At 44.3% G+C, this 13275-nt stretch overlaps 1 protein-coding gene across 4 annotated transcripts in view; it reads right to left on the bottom strand.

Moving 5' to 3' along the window:
* The window catches only part of BRINP2 (BMP/retinoic acid inducible neural specific 2), a 115839-nt gene that overhangs the window by 14396 nt on the left and 88168 nt on the right, over window positions 1-13275 (bottom strand). For all 4 annotated transcript variants that reach the window (XM_073216805.1, XM_073216806.1, XM_073216803.1 and 1 more), the window contains exons 3-4: window positions 9378-9568; window positions 8066-8274 (exon numbers count right to left, since the gene is read on the bottom strand). In XM_073216805.1, the coding sequence (XP_073072906.1) occupies window positions 8066-8274; window positions 9378-9568 (400 nt within the window). The remainder of the gene's footprint in view (window positions 1-8065; window positions 8275-9377; window positions 9569-13275) is intronic.

Below are 13275 nucleotides of genomic sequence, written 5' to 3'. Positions count from 1 at the left end.
TAGACAAGGCAGACAGCTTGGCAGATTATAAAGGGGCCATAGAGGTAATGGCCAGGGCATTTCATGCAGGTGCACATGTTCAAAGAATGTCTCAGATAAGCTTCCAGAAATGCAAAATAATCATGTGCTAATTGGTCTGTTGACAGAGACCATCCTGCCTTCAGAAAGCCCTGCCGGATCTCAGATTCATTAGCACATCCAATTTTCCATAAATACCAGATTGTGCAAACCCTCATTCTAGTGAGCCTGCTCTCCTTCTGCCCTTCACTTCCCAGCAGCTCTTGTCCTACCTGGGGTGGTGGTGGTGGGGTACCTGCGAAACTTGGAGTCAAATGAGCTTCTAATTGTGAGCGATAGTGACAGACAGGGAGAGTGCAGCTGATGGTGTGTGTGGTTAAAAGAGCTGTAAATTGGATTGCAGGCTGCTGCAGGGAAGATGGACAAGTCCTTTTAAGGATGCTTTGGGAGGCCCACTCCCTTTCGCCATTCTGGGATCCACCTGAACTTAGTATGGGTTCTTTTCAGGCAGCTCACAAGTCCTCCCTTCCCCACCGAGTCCTTCCTCAGCCTTTACTTAAGTAGAGGGTGAGCTACCACTCAGAGACAGGCTCCTCTCCGCCTTTACAGCTCCGAGCCCTCCCTGGGAATTATGGGCAGGCCCTATGTCTCTGCAGCCCTCTACAGCTTGCACAGTGTTTTCATGTGAACTGTATCATTTGGTGACATAGCCAACCTATGGTAGAATAAGGGGAGATAGAATATTTACCAGCTCGTATGACATGAGGGTGCTGACTAATCAGAAGTGCCAGGCTTAGTGCCAAAGTAGGGTTCTCCAGGCCACCCCAGGTGAATTAGCCCTTTGGCTGCTATCAAGGGGAGATCTGGGGGTTCCCAGGGAGGACTGAAGGTAGTTAGGATAGCACACAGGGGAATGGGTGAAGACTGTTCGCCAGCTGGTATGAAAGTGTTGTAATATTTTAATAACTGGAATAGCCATATCATCTGAATGTAAGCCCTGGGTATAGGTGAGTCGAATAGTTGGTAATGACATATCAGTGAATCAGTGACTCCTCAAGGTCTTAGAAATTGTAAGCATCAAGGCTGAAACTCAATCCCAAGTCTTCTCACCTGAGTAAGTTTGCTTCTCACTGAGCTGGGAGCCTGCCTTCACCTACTGAGCATGTTATTGAGTGGCTCACCCCATGCCAGCCACCGTGAGGGGCCTGGAACTGTAGGCACGCTGCGAGTCCCTTCTGCTCTAAATGCTCCTGTCACGATGGGTGTGGGGGAGAAGTGGGCATGCAGACAGCTGCTGTGTGATCTGACAAGTTCCAAGATAGAGGGGTGTGCTGATCGAGGCAAACCTTGCAACAGTGGGGGGCAGTCAGTGGGGTCTCAGAGGAATGTGTCAGATACACTGATGGGAGCAGGGTACCTCTTTCTCCATGTCCGTGAGAAGAAGTTGCTAACACAAGGTAAAAAGTAAGAGCACATCCACTTAAAGAAACAAGAAACAGGCAGATGTTCTGGGGGGTTCTTCCTTCACCGAGGCCGAGCAGGTGATTAGAGACCTCAGCCCGCCCACCTCCATCCGGAGTAATGACAATGCTGGACACCAGCTCATCTATGGCACAGTGGTCAGTAGTGGGAAGCAGGGGCCAAGTGCTGCAGCCCCAAGAAGAGTTTTAGCTGGCCAGCATGTGCTGCAGGGCACGTCCAGCCTGCTGGGCCTGCTGTGTGGGTCTGTGCATGCTAATCATGTTAGGGCAGAGCAAATGGGCTGGTGGAACACCTTCACTGTTGGGACAGAATGGGCAGGTCGACCCCACCAGGTGAGCAGAGCAGTGGGATGCAACGCCAGCACTTCCCTTTGCTCCTTAGCCTCGGGGTGCGACCTTGCATGGGCCACGCAGGTCTGTAGACCTCACTAAAGTATGTGGAGATGAGGGCTTGGAGGGGTAGAGGTGGAGAAAACCCTTAAATGACCCTTGTTTTCTCATGGTTCTCTGAATCACACCCCCCGGGGGGGACACACTGTACTCCTCAACAGATCCAGGTCAATCAACTCAGTAGAGGCTGAATAGTCATCTCACATTCTGTGTGCGACTGGAGGAGTTTCAGAGAGAGGCTTCCAAGGATGGTGAGCCCTTTCTTGAGGAGACAGGTGGTGGCTCTAGTTCTGGCAAGTGTGTCCACAGGCACTATAATAGATGTGGTGTTGGGTGCCTGCCCATCTCTCTGTCCACCACCTGCAGACCTTGCTGAAGAGGTGAGTCCAGTTAGCCATGGCTGAGACTGTGTAACCTCCACTCTTTGTATTGAACAAAGGTAGACCTTGAATCAGATTCTTTCTCCAGGGAATTTAGAACCATAATACTGAGAGAAAAAATTTAAAGGTGATGGTGGGCACTTAACAAAATTCAGAATAAATAATTATCAAGTACTACTATGTGCCAGGAACCAAGAACACAACAATGAACAAGAGTGTGGTCCCTGCCTGATGGCACTAGCTGAAAAATAAAACAGAAAGATTCATGTTCCGTCAAAGCTAGAGTCAGCTCTAGAGCAAGGCAGTGCTTAATGAGAGGTGGAGTCACTGGCACACAGAAAAGTCTAGAATAAAAACAGGATGGAACTTCAGCAAGAGAAGCAGAAAGATGAAGAAGGTGGAGATGAAAAATTAGAGACGTCTTCCAACAAGAAACAGAGACCTGGGAATGCTACCGTCCTTTCACAAGGCCCATATGTCTGGCCTGGATTTAGTGCCTTGTCCTTGGAGATCTGTGATGTTCTTCACCAGAGTCCTCTTAATAAACCATCTTTATACCCAAGCAACCTTGTTTGGATTTGTAAACTAAACAAGATCATCTACCCCTGCACACACACTGAGAAGAGCCTAACCCGTGTGGGAAGCAGAATCAGTGACTCCTTCATTCATTCACCAAACCTTTACCCATTACCCATAATGTGGTAAGCTCTGCGCTCTTACTGGGAACCAAGGATGAATCAGCCCCAGTCAAAGGACCTCAAAGTCTCAGATGTCATCCTATTTGCTAGCAATTATAGTTCTAATGATAACCCCTATATAAGAGGCATGTGCTTAAAGCACTGAATAGGGGCATTTTACTACCTTGTCAAGAAAGTAAAAAAAATCTTTCACAGAAGAGCTTCTTTTTGAGCAAAGGACGGTGGGGAAGAGTCCCTCAAATGAACTGACAAGCATTGCAAACAAAACCAGCAGCAGGCGCCAGGGAAGGGAGACACAGGGCATGACGTATTTGAATGATGGCTGGTAGGCGGGACTAGCTTACGTGATATTTTAAATGGTAAGTGAAGGGCTGAGGTAAACATGGATCGAGAAGAGTGTCAAAGCATTGTTTAGAGATGCAATCAGAGAGATAGCAGGCGTAGATCGTGAGTGGCCTTACAGTTTTGTTAAGAATAGAAAATATCCCTTTTCAAGCTCCAGTTGTGCTGTGGTTCATGCTTTCTATATATCTTCTGTGTCTTCCTCACAGAAATCCCTCAAAGTAGAAATTATTCTGATTATTCAACAATTTTAGGATGAGCAAACGAAGGCTCAGGGAAGTCTAGTAACTTGTTCAAAGACACCTCCCCGCCCCCGCCCCCACCCCCATGAGCAGCGGCAGAGCTGACTCTTGGATTCGAGCCTAAGTTCTTTGCATTGCATCACCTGCTGTCCTGGCTGGGAGACGGTGGCTTGGGTATGTCCCCTGTTCAGTCAGGAGACGTGAGAGATTTTAAGCAGGGAGGTGATAGGATATGATGATTTGTACTCATGTGAGCAGCACAAAAAGTGACTCAGAGAGCTGAGAATGGTGACAGTAGGACTAGGTAAAGAGATAATACAAGAAAATATGGAAAGAGTTGATGGGGTCCTGAATAAGGGAATGGCGGTGGGCATGAAGAGCAGGCAAAGGGCAAGCTGAAGATGGAGACCAGGGGGTGATGATGGTGATGGACTGAGGAGCCCCAGTTCTCCAAAGAGGGAAATATGACCACAAAGGGGAGATAGAAAGTGACAGGTGACCACATGAAAGGATGGGGAGGAACATTCATGGGACACTTGCACTGTTGTTCCAGGCCTTCCACTCATTTCTGGATAAGGTTCTTTTCCAGCCTCTACACAGCTCACTACAGGCCTGAAGGGGGAGAGAGGCTTCCATAGAGTTCTGTCTTCTTGGTAAAACCCACTCCACGCTATTGCAGTCCTCTTTCATTATTCTAAGCTGCCTCCCAGAAGTGCCCCAGTCCCTGTTAAGGCCAGTCATCTACCTCTCCCACACTCACTCGGGACACTGTTCATCCCCTAATTTTCACCCCTTCTCTTCAGTTAACTTCCATGACGCTCTCTGGATCTCATGCTCCATCCCCAGTGAGATCTATAACCTCAGTCTCTTCTCAGGGGTCTGCCTGACCTTTGTGCGCCAACCACAACATGGTGGGTCCTGAGAACATGGTCTCGCTGCAGCCTCTCTAGCAGCAGCTGTCTGCTTTCCCACACCTCACACCCCAGCGTGGAACTGAGCTGGGCCCTCCTTCGCCATATCCTGAGCACTGTTCCACCTTCCTCCAGCCATCTCTAGCTCCTTTGTAGCCAGACTTAGCAGGACTCTGTCACCCACCCCTCCTCCTTGTTGCATTCTATTTTTCTTGTTCGTCACCCCCAGTCATTGAATATTTTCCATAATAAGCTGGTTCACCACCATCTTTCTTGCCCCTCCCAGGTCTGTATCTTACCTGTTGACATCACCATCAATGTACGGAACCATCTAATACCCTGGCCTCCTCGCCTCACCTCCTCATCTCGTCTCCAACTGCATCCTTGCCACCCACTCCCACAGCTGGACTCTGGACCCTGATATTTTTGGAAATTGCACTCTCTCTATAATCTCAATATTAAGTATTGCACACTTGCCCTCTAACAAGTCATCAAACTTACTAGACTTCCAATATTTTCACCTGGCCACTTCACTTTTTCTCATCCCTTAATGGTTTCAAATCCCTTGGTCTATCACTATAATCACTCCTTTGTATATCCTCTCAACTCTTGCTTCTTTTCTCTTTTATCTTGTATGTACTTAGGTACACACACACACACACACACACACACACACACACACACACACACACCTTCCTTAAATCCAGCTCTCCATCTAGTCCATGCCTCTCTCTACTTGAAGTGCTGAGTGCGGCTGATCAAACTACATCTGTGCTGACTGGTCTCATGGTATAATTTAGACTGTGCTTCTCAAATGGGCACTCAGTATGCCTCAGTATGGCCCGACAATCCACTGGATGTATCTAGTTCACTGAAATGCCTGACTCCTATTCCCTGAGACCATTTAACAAATTATTTTCTCAACACTTCCTTCTCCTTCCTTTGGGCCAAGGACTTTGCCTCTTGGTTCATGAAGGAAATTGAATTAGTCTTAGGAGAATGTCTGTATCCCTAATGCCTCCATCTGCCATTGCACCACATCTCTCCTTATGTACTGTAATGCCTCCTGTGCAAAGTGAGAGGTGTGCATGCTCCTACACGAGATCGGCCCCTCCGTCCACTCCACCCCTCCAAGGAATAGCAACCTCCTCCACTGCAATGATCTCCTGTCTCCCCTGCATTGTCACTTTGTCCCTCTCTCCTGAATCATTCCAACCAACGTGCCAATGTTCTTGAATATCTCCCATCTTAAAAACACAACCTCTCTTGACCCTACCTCATTCTCCAGCAATCACCCATTTTTATGTTTGCCCTTACACAGAACCCTTAAAACATTGTCTCCACTCCTCTGATTCCTTACTTTGCTTTCTCTCTGGAACCTTCTCCAAGCAGCCTTTTGTACCTTTCATGTCATTGAAACCACTCTTACCCATGTCACTAGTTACCTCCTTATTGCCAAATTGAAGGTCAGCTTTCAATCTGACTGCTTGACAGCATTTAACACAACTGCCTGCTCCCTCTTTCGCAAATTACTTTCTTTACATGGCTTTGTAACATACGTTCGGTTCTCTACATACCTTTCTGCTCTGTCTCAGCACCTTCTGTTGGATCCTCTTCCTCTTCCCCGTTTCTGAATATTATGTGCTTCACAACTTAGTCCTAACACTGCTTTACTGGCTATATTCACTCCTTAAGTGAGCATGTCTCCAGCTTTCTAATAGTTTTAAACACTGACTACACACACACATACACACACACATATATTTGTATGCCAAATTTTTATCTCCAAGCATGACCTGTCTTTTGAAATCCCAGTGTTGATAACCAACTGCCTGTTAGATATCTCTACTTGGATGTCTAATAGGAATTCAAATTCAAACCGAGTTCTTGATTTCTGTCTTTCAATTTGCACCTCCCCCCAGTATTATCCTTCTCACTAAGTGAAATCACTGTTCAGCTGGTTGCTCAGATCAAAAATCTTGCAGCTAATTTTGACTCCTTTCTTCTAGTTCATTATCTAATCCTGTGGGGTCTACCATTGAATATATTGAGTCAGTCAACCTACCACACTACCTCTACACAGCCAGCTTTATCCAAGCAAGCCACCATTGTTTCTCATTTTTACCACTGCAGCAGTCGGTGGGCTGGTCTCCAGGACCCCTCTTTCTGCTCTCTTCCCTAATCAGTAATGCCCCTGGGATCCGCATCTCTCACTTCACCCCTCTTTTGACTCCACTCCATCTGTGCCATGTGGTGTGTTCCTAGATCATACCAAGCACACTTGGGGGCAACTGCACTGGACTCACTCATCCCTCTGTCTGGAAAGCTCTCACTCAAGAGAGCCAGGTGGCTCACCCCCTTGCTTCATTCAGGTCTCTGCTTAACTGACATTTCTTCAGACAGCTCTTCCCTAAAGTCCTCATCACTCTATCTTCTTCCCTGGCTTCATTTCTTCCCACTATGAATCCCACCTAACATTCTAATTGATTTAATTATGTCTCCACTACTAGAATTTAAGCTTCATGAGGGCAGGGACTTTAAATGCTTCATTCATTCTTGGATCTCCATACCCAGAATAGCCTCTGACACATAATAGATACTCAAGAAATATTTCTGCAATGAATAAATAAATGAACAAAACTTCCTTGTGAATTTTGGGTGTGATATAAGGACGTGAGATAAGAGTGACTGCTACTTACCACCCTAACTTTATATTTAGAATAAAAAATTCCAGCATTCTCAAGCATTTCCATTGATCTCCTCTTCCCTAAAACAATATGACCTTTCTGAGAAATCTCTTAGATGTAAGTAGAGAAGTTGGGATGGAGGGTATAGTGATTAAAGTTACAGTAACTGTTGGTCTTTCTCAAACATACATGAGATCACATCACTCCTCAGCTTAAAGCTCTCTGGCTGTTTTCCACTGCACTTTGACATATTAAAGTTCCTTATCACAGCCATGTCGTCTGGTTACAGGCTATCTCTGAACCTCATCTTGTACCAGCCTCTTTCTGGTTCCCCTTACTGCACTCCCAGCAGTCTCCTCTGTGTTCCAAGGCACCTGGCTGGTTCCTGCCTCAGGGCCTTGGCACGTACTGTTCCCTCTGCCTGCACACTCCTCCCTCGGATCTACATACCACTGGCTTCTTCTCATTCAGATCTCAGCCTCAGAGTCTAAACCCAAAGCACCTTCCTCGACCAATCTGGTTAATATTAGCTGCTCCCTTCTCTCACCCTAGGAAATCTGAACCTTATGACTTGGCCTTTTCTTTTCATCTTTATTTGAAATTACTCTGCTGATAGTTACTTTTCTATTATCTTCATCCCCCACTGGAATGTGACCTCTGGAGAGCAGGGACCTTGTCTACCTTTCACAACAGTCCTTTGGCAGAAGCCTACCTCCGAGCAGCTACTACATGACTGCTGGCTGCGCAGTGAAGACTGGGACCGTGTGTTAGGGCTGTTGTGCCAGCACCACAGAGTTTCTTTCCCACGTGCCTCGGTCAGGCCTGGCTGACTGGTAGCTGATCAGGACTCCAGCCTCGCCCTGGGTTTCTCTCCGCCTGTACGCCCTCCCTCTCCCAGAACCTCCCAGGCCGTTACCTTGATGGCCCCCGTGGCTATCTGGATATGGTGCAGCCGCCGCAGCGTGCTCTCTCTGTCGATGAAGTAGGAGGCCGCCAGTTGGTGCAGGGTCTCCAGAGACACAGCAGAGCTGTTCCCACCACCCCCAACTACGGGGGCATTTCCTGCTGTCTCTGTCTTTCGGCTCAGTTTCCGCTTGTCCACAAAAATGGTCAGAGACTCTTCTCCTATGGCAAACAGCACAGGTTCATTGGCAAGACCTCTGCTCCCTGGTCCCCCACCAGTAAGAACATGAAACCTGTGCTCAGAGGGCGTCTGTTGCCCTGCTGACCACCACCTCCCCATCCCTTCCGTCTTTGGAGCGAGCTTATCAGATGCGACCCAGGAGAGCAGCCCAGCTGCCTGAGAGGCCCTCCTCTTCCCTCAGCCCTTTAAGCCTCGGAAAGCTCATCCCCTCTCCGCCCGCTTATCCATTTAACATCCTTTATTGATCTCTCTCTCTCTCTCTCTCTCTCTCTCTCTCTCTCTCTCTGGCAGTCTCCCTCCACGGGGGAGATAAAATTCCCTCTCCCCAGTTGTTTGTGAGAAGTCACCATGAATATTTCTGCTCCCTCGGAAGGAGTGAAAAGCCTGGAAGCTCTGCCTCACGCCCCACCAAACACGCAACACCTACCACCTGCCGGCAGCTGGCCCGAACCCTTAGAAAGGTCCTTTTGGCCCCTCAGACAGTAAGCTAAATGTTATAATAAATCCTGCTTTCTTCTTCCCAGAGCAAACTCATTGTCGCTAAGGCTTTTGGTTCTGCCCTGGGTCCCGGCCACAGGTTGTACTGTCCCCACTCCCAGCCTCATCCCCATCCAGCCCAGAATCACTGGGATTGGTTTGCCAGCTACCAATCTTTATAGAGAGGAAGAAGAAGGGTCAGGGAACCAACAGATATTTCATATTTCCTTCTTTGCCTGTGGGTCTGACAACTGTAGCCGTAACAAGCAACTGGATGTGGAGAAGCCTGAGGGTAAGAGGGACCAGTCAAAGGAAAATGGGAGCGCCCCCTGCTGGCAAGTGCTTAGTAGGCGCCTGTCTGGCCCCAGCCTTACTTGGCACCCTGTCCCGCAGAATGCTTATAAGCAAACAGCAAAGTTCTACGGTGAATTTGGACGTCAAGAGACCATACTGTTCTCAAAGGCACCAGAAAAGAAATATTTTCCAGGCAATAATAGGCCAGCGAGAACAAAGACCCAGGAAGACTGTTGAAGCTATACTCAATGGGTCGTAAAGCTGTTTTCAATGATCTGGCAACCAGTCTTTGCAAGGTCACGACGTTGCTTACCTCCAAGCGTGGCAGACAGTAAGAAATGAGTGCCGTACTTTTTGATCAGGTTTTCTGTAACTTGTTGCAGGTTAGGTCTCCTTCCAAGGAGGCGGATGTTCCGGATAAATTCCGGGGCAAGAGGCAATGGCAAACTGAAGAAGTCCTTCCTTTCCAGAGCCAAGTTGTTCACTTTCCAACGGGCAAACTCCCTGGAGAGAAAGACAAGGGATAAGGAAAATCTCACGGTATTTCAGAACAAGAAGCATAAAATCTGAAATAGGTAATGTTCTTCCTCCACTTGTACCCCCTCATCTCCTCTCAGGATTCATCTCTCCAGAGGGAGTCACCGGCTTCTGAAAGAGACCCTTTGCCCCCCTCACCTGGCCTCGCATTCTTAGGCTGTGGGGAAGCCCTATCTCAGCGGACTTCCACCATGACCTACTCACACCCAGCTTTCTCGTCGGAGAGATCAGCTTATCTATACACAGGTGGTCATGGCAGTAGTGTCAGAGGGGAAACAAATCAACAATGGAAACACTGGAACAGTGGTTTACAGAGATATGATCCAGTCACAATTGCCACTCAGGAGATGAGCAAGTCACCTGTCATGCCTTCAGTTACCCATTTGTGAAGCCAGCAGGTTGGTCTAGAGCTCAACCTTTTTGGTCTTGGGACCCCTTACACTCTTAAAAATGACTAAGTCCCCCTATTTATGTGGCTTACATCTATTGATAACTACTATTTTTAGGAATTAAAATGGGGAAGATTTAAATTTACTTATCATTTCAATTAAAGATAACAGCAATAAACTCATTACATGTAAATAACATTTTTATGATAATAACTATATGTTCTGAAACAAATTAAGCAAGAAGAGAGGCATCACTCTGAATTTTTGTAAATCTCTAATATATGGCTCAGCAGGAGAGAGCCACATTCATGTGTTTGCTTCTGCATTCCGTTGTGATTCTGTGGATATTCTCCTGAACTCAACAAATGCAGTTTATTACAGGTTAGTTATAGTGTGGAATCTGAAACCATACCGATGAACTTTTCACACTCTTACATTAAAATCCAGCATTCTATATTGTACTTTGAATGGATCTTCTTACCCTCCATGATTTTGTAACATCATGAATTGATCACCTGGAAAATATGGGATCAATAAATTATTCTTCTACACTTTGACACTTTTCATTATATAATATCAAAATACCATCTTCATTAATATCACCACAAATCTCATCATCAGAGAAGTCTTTAAATATCGGAAAGCTGTCAAGCTCCCAATGACAAATACAAGTTTTCCAAAACTCTGATTTTCATTTGAAAGCTTAAGTTTTATCATTGGTAACAAATACTGTCAGTTGTTTTCCTTGAAGAGTCAGGCTTTTCTTTTCTTTTTCTTTTTTTTTGAGAAAGTGTCTGGCAGACACTAAAGTCTGAATAACCATAGTTTTTCTATTGGTTGTTCTTTTAAGAAACATTCAGTTCCTGAGTGTTCCTAAGGCTAGTTTAGGTCAACTTTCTCCTCGGCCCAATTCTGCTCTTTGGGATAGTGCTGTACCCAGTCTAACCTTCCCCCCAAATCCATGGAGTACACGTGATAGAGCTACATAAGAATAAAGGAATTCAAAATAAATAAATAAGAAGCCATGCCTAATTTGGGACTATAGAATCCCCTCATTTAACTCTAGACACTAAGAGAGAGAGAAGGGCCACATGCCAAACATTGCCAACAAAACAAAAGAAAAGGAATGACTAATAATTCGTGGCTCCAACAAAGTATTTTAAAATTCCCACTGTGTGGCTTTATTTATCTAAGCAGGAAAGTTTATAATAATACATACCATTTATTTCCTTTGTATCAGAAATATTAAACTTTAATTAAAGTACAGGGTATTTGTCAACAATGTTCTCTATCCCAAATCCCACTTGCAACTTGAAGAATAGTTGCTTGATCTCATTTCTAATTGACTAGATAGCCAATCAAAAGACATGGATGGTTAAGTGGATTTAAAAAACAAGACCCAACTATATGCTGCCTATAGAAAACCAGTTCAGCTGTAAGGACACATATACCAAAAGTGAAAGGATGGAGAATGATTCCATGCAAATGGAAACCAAAAGAAAGCAGGGGTAGCTATACTTACATCAGACAAAATACACTGAAGTCAAAGACTTTAGCAAGAGACAAAGGTCATCATATGATGATAAAGGTATCAATTCATCAAGAAGATAAAGCATTTGTCAATATTTACACACCCAACATAGGAACACTTAAATATATAAAGCAAATATTAACAGATCTGAAGGGAGAAATAGATAGCAATACAGTAATAGAATGGGAATTCAGTAGCCCTTCCAACAATGGATAGGCCATCCAGAGAAAATCAACATGGAAACATTGCACTTACAAGTTAGACCAAGTGGACCTAACAGACATATACAGAACATTCCACCCTATAGCAGCAGAATATACATTCTTCTCAAGTGCACATGGATATTCTCCAGGATAGATCAGATGTTAGGCCACAAAACAAATCTTAATGATCTTAAGAAGACTGAAGTCATATCATACATCTTTTCCAAACACAATTGTATGAAACTAAAAATCAATTACAAGGAGGAAATTGGAAAGTTCACAAGTATATAGAGATTAAACAACATGTTCCTGAACAACCAGTCAAAAGGAGAAATTTTTAAGAAATATCTTGAGACAAATTAAAATGGAAATACAAATACCAAAACATATGGGATACAGGAAAGCAGTACTAAGAGGGTAGTTTATAGCTATAAATGCCTACCCTGAAAAAAGATAAAGATCTTAAATGAACAACCTAACAACATCTCAAGGAACTAGAAAAAGAACAATCTAAGTCCAAAATTAGTTGAAGGAAGGAAGTAACAGATCAGAGTACAAATAAGTCACATAGAGACTAAAAAGATAACAGAAAAGATCAATTAAACTAAACCTGTTTTTTCCTACAGATTAAAAAAAACAGATAAATTATTAACTAGACCAACCAAAAAAAAAAAACAAGACATAAAATCAGAAGTGAGAAGAGATATTACAGCTGATACTACTCAAAGGATCACATGAGACTGTTAAGAACAATTATACACCAAAAAATTGGATAACACAGAAGAGATGGATAAATTCCTAGAAACATATAACCTACCAAGGATGAATTATGAAGAAATAGAAAAATCTGAAGAGACCAATTACTGGTAGAGAGACTGAATCAGTAATCCAGAAACCTCTACCCAAAAAATTCCAGTATCAAGTGGCTTCACTGGTGAATTCTACCAAACATTTACAGAATTAAAACACATCTTTCTCAAATTCTTCTAAAAATAGAAGAGGAGGGAAAATTTCCAAACTCATTTTATGAGGCCAGCATTACCCTGAAATCAAAACCAGACAAGGACATTACAAGAAAAGAAAATTACAGGCAAGCCAATATTCCTGATGAACCTAGAAGCAAAATTCTTCAGCAAACTATTAGCAAATTGAATTCAACAGTACATTCAAAGGATCATATACCATGATGAAGCGGGGTTTAGTCCAGGGATGCAAAGATGTTTCAACATCTGCCAATTAATGTGATAGACCACATTAAAAAGCTAAAGATAAAAATCATATGATCATAGATGCTAAAACACTTGACAAAATTCAACATCTATTTGCGATAAAAACTTTCAACAATGTTTGTAGAAGAGGAACATGAATGTCTATAAAATATATGTAAAGGCTGTTTTTGATAAGCTCACTGCTAACATCATTCAATAGTGAAAAGCTGAAAGCTTTTTCTCTAAGATCAGGAGTAAGACAAAGTTGCCCATGTTCACCACTTTGGATTTATATAGATTTCATTAATAAAGGATTTATTTCCTATCATTTATATTGCTGAGG

Source organism: Manis javanica, chromosome 11 (genome assembly GCF_040802235.1).
Source record: "Manis javanica isolate MJ-LG chromosome 11, MJ_LKY, whole genome shotgun sequence".
Classification (NCBI taxonomy): domain Eukaryota; kingdom Metazoa; phylum Chordata; class Mammalia; order Pholidota; family Manidae; genus Manis; species Manis javanica.
The sequence above is the reverse complement of the archived record's forward strand: the minus strand, read 5'-3'. Positions and strand labels throughout refer to the sequence as shown.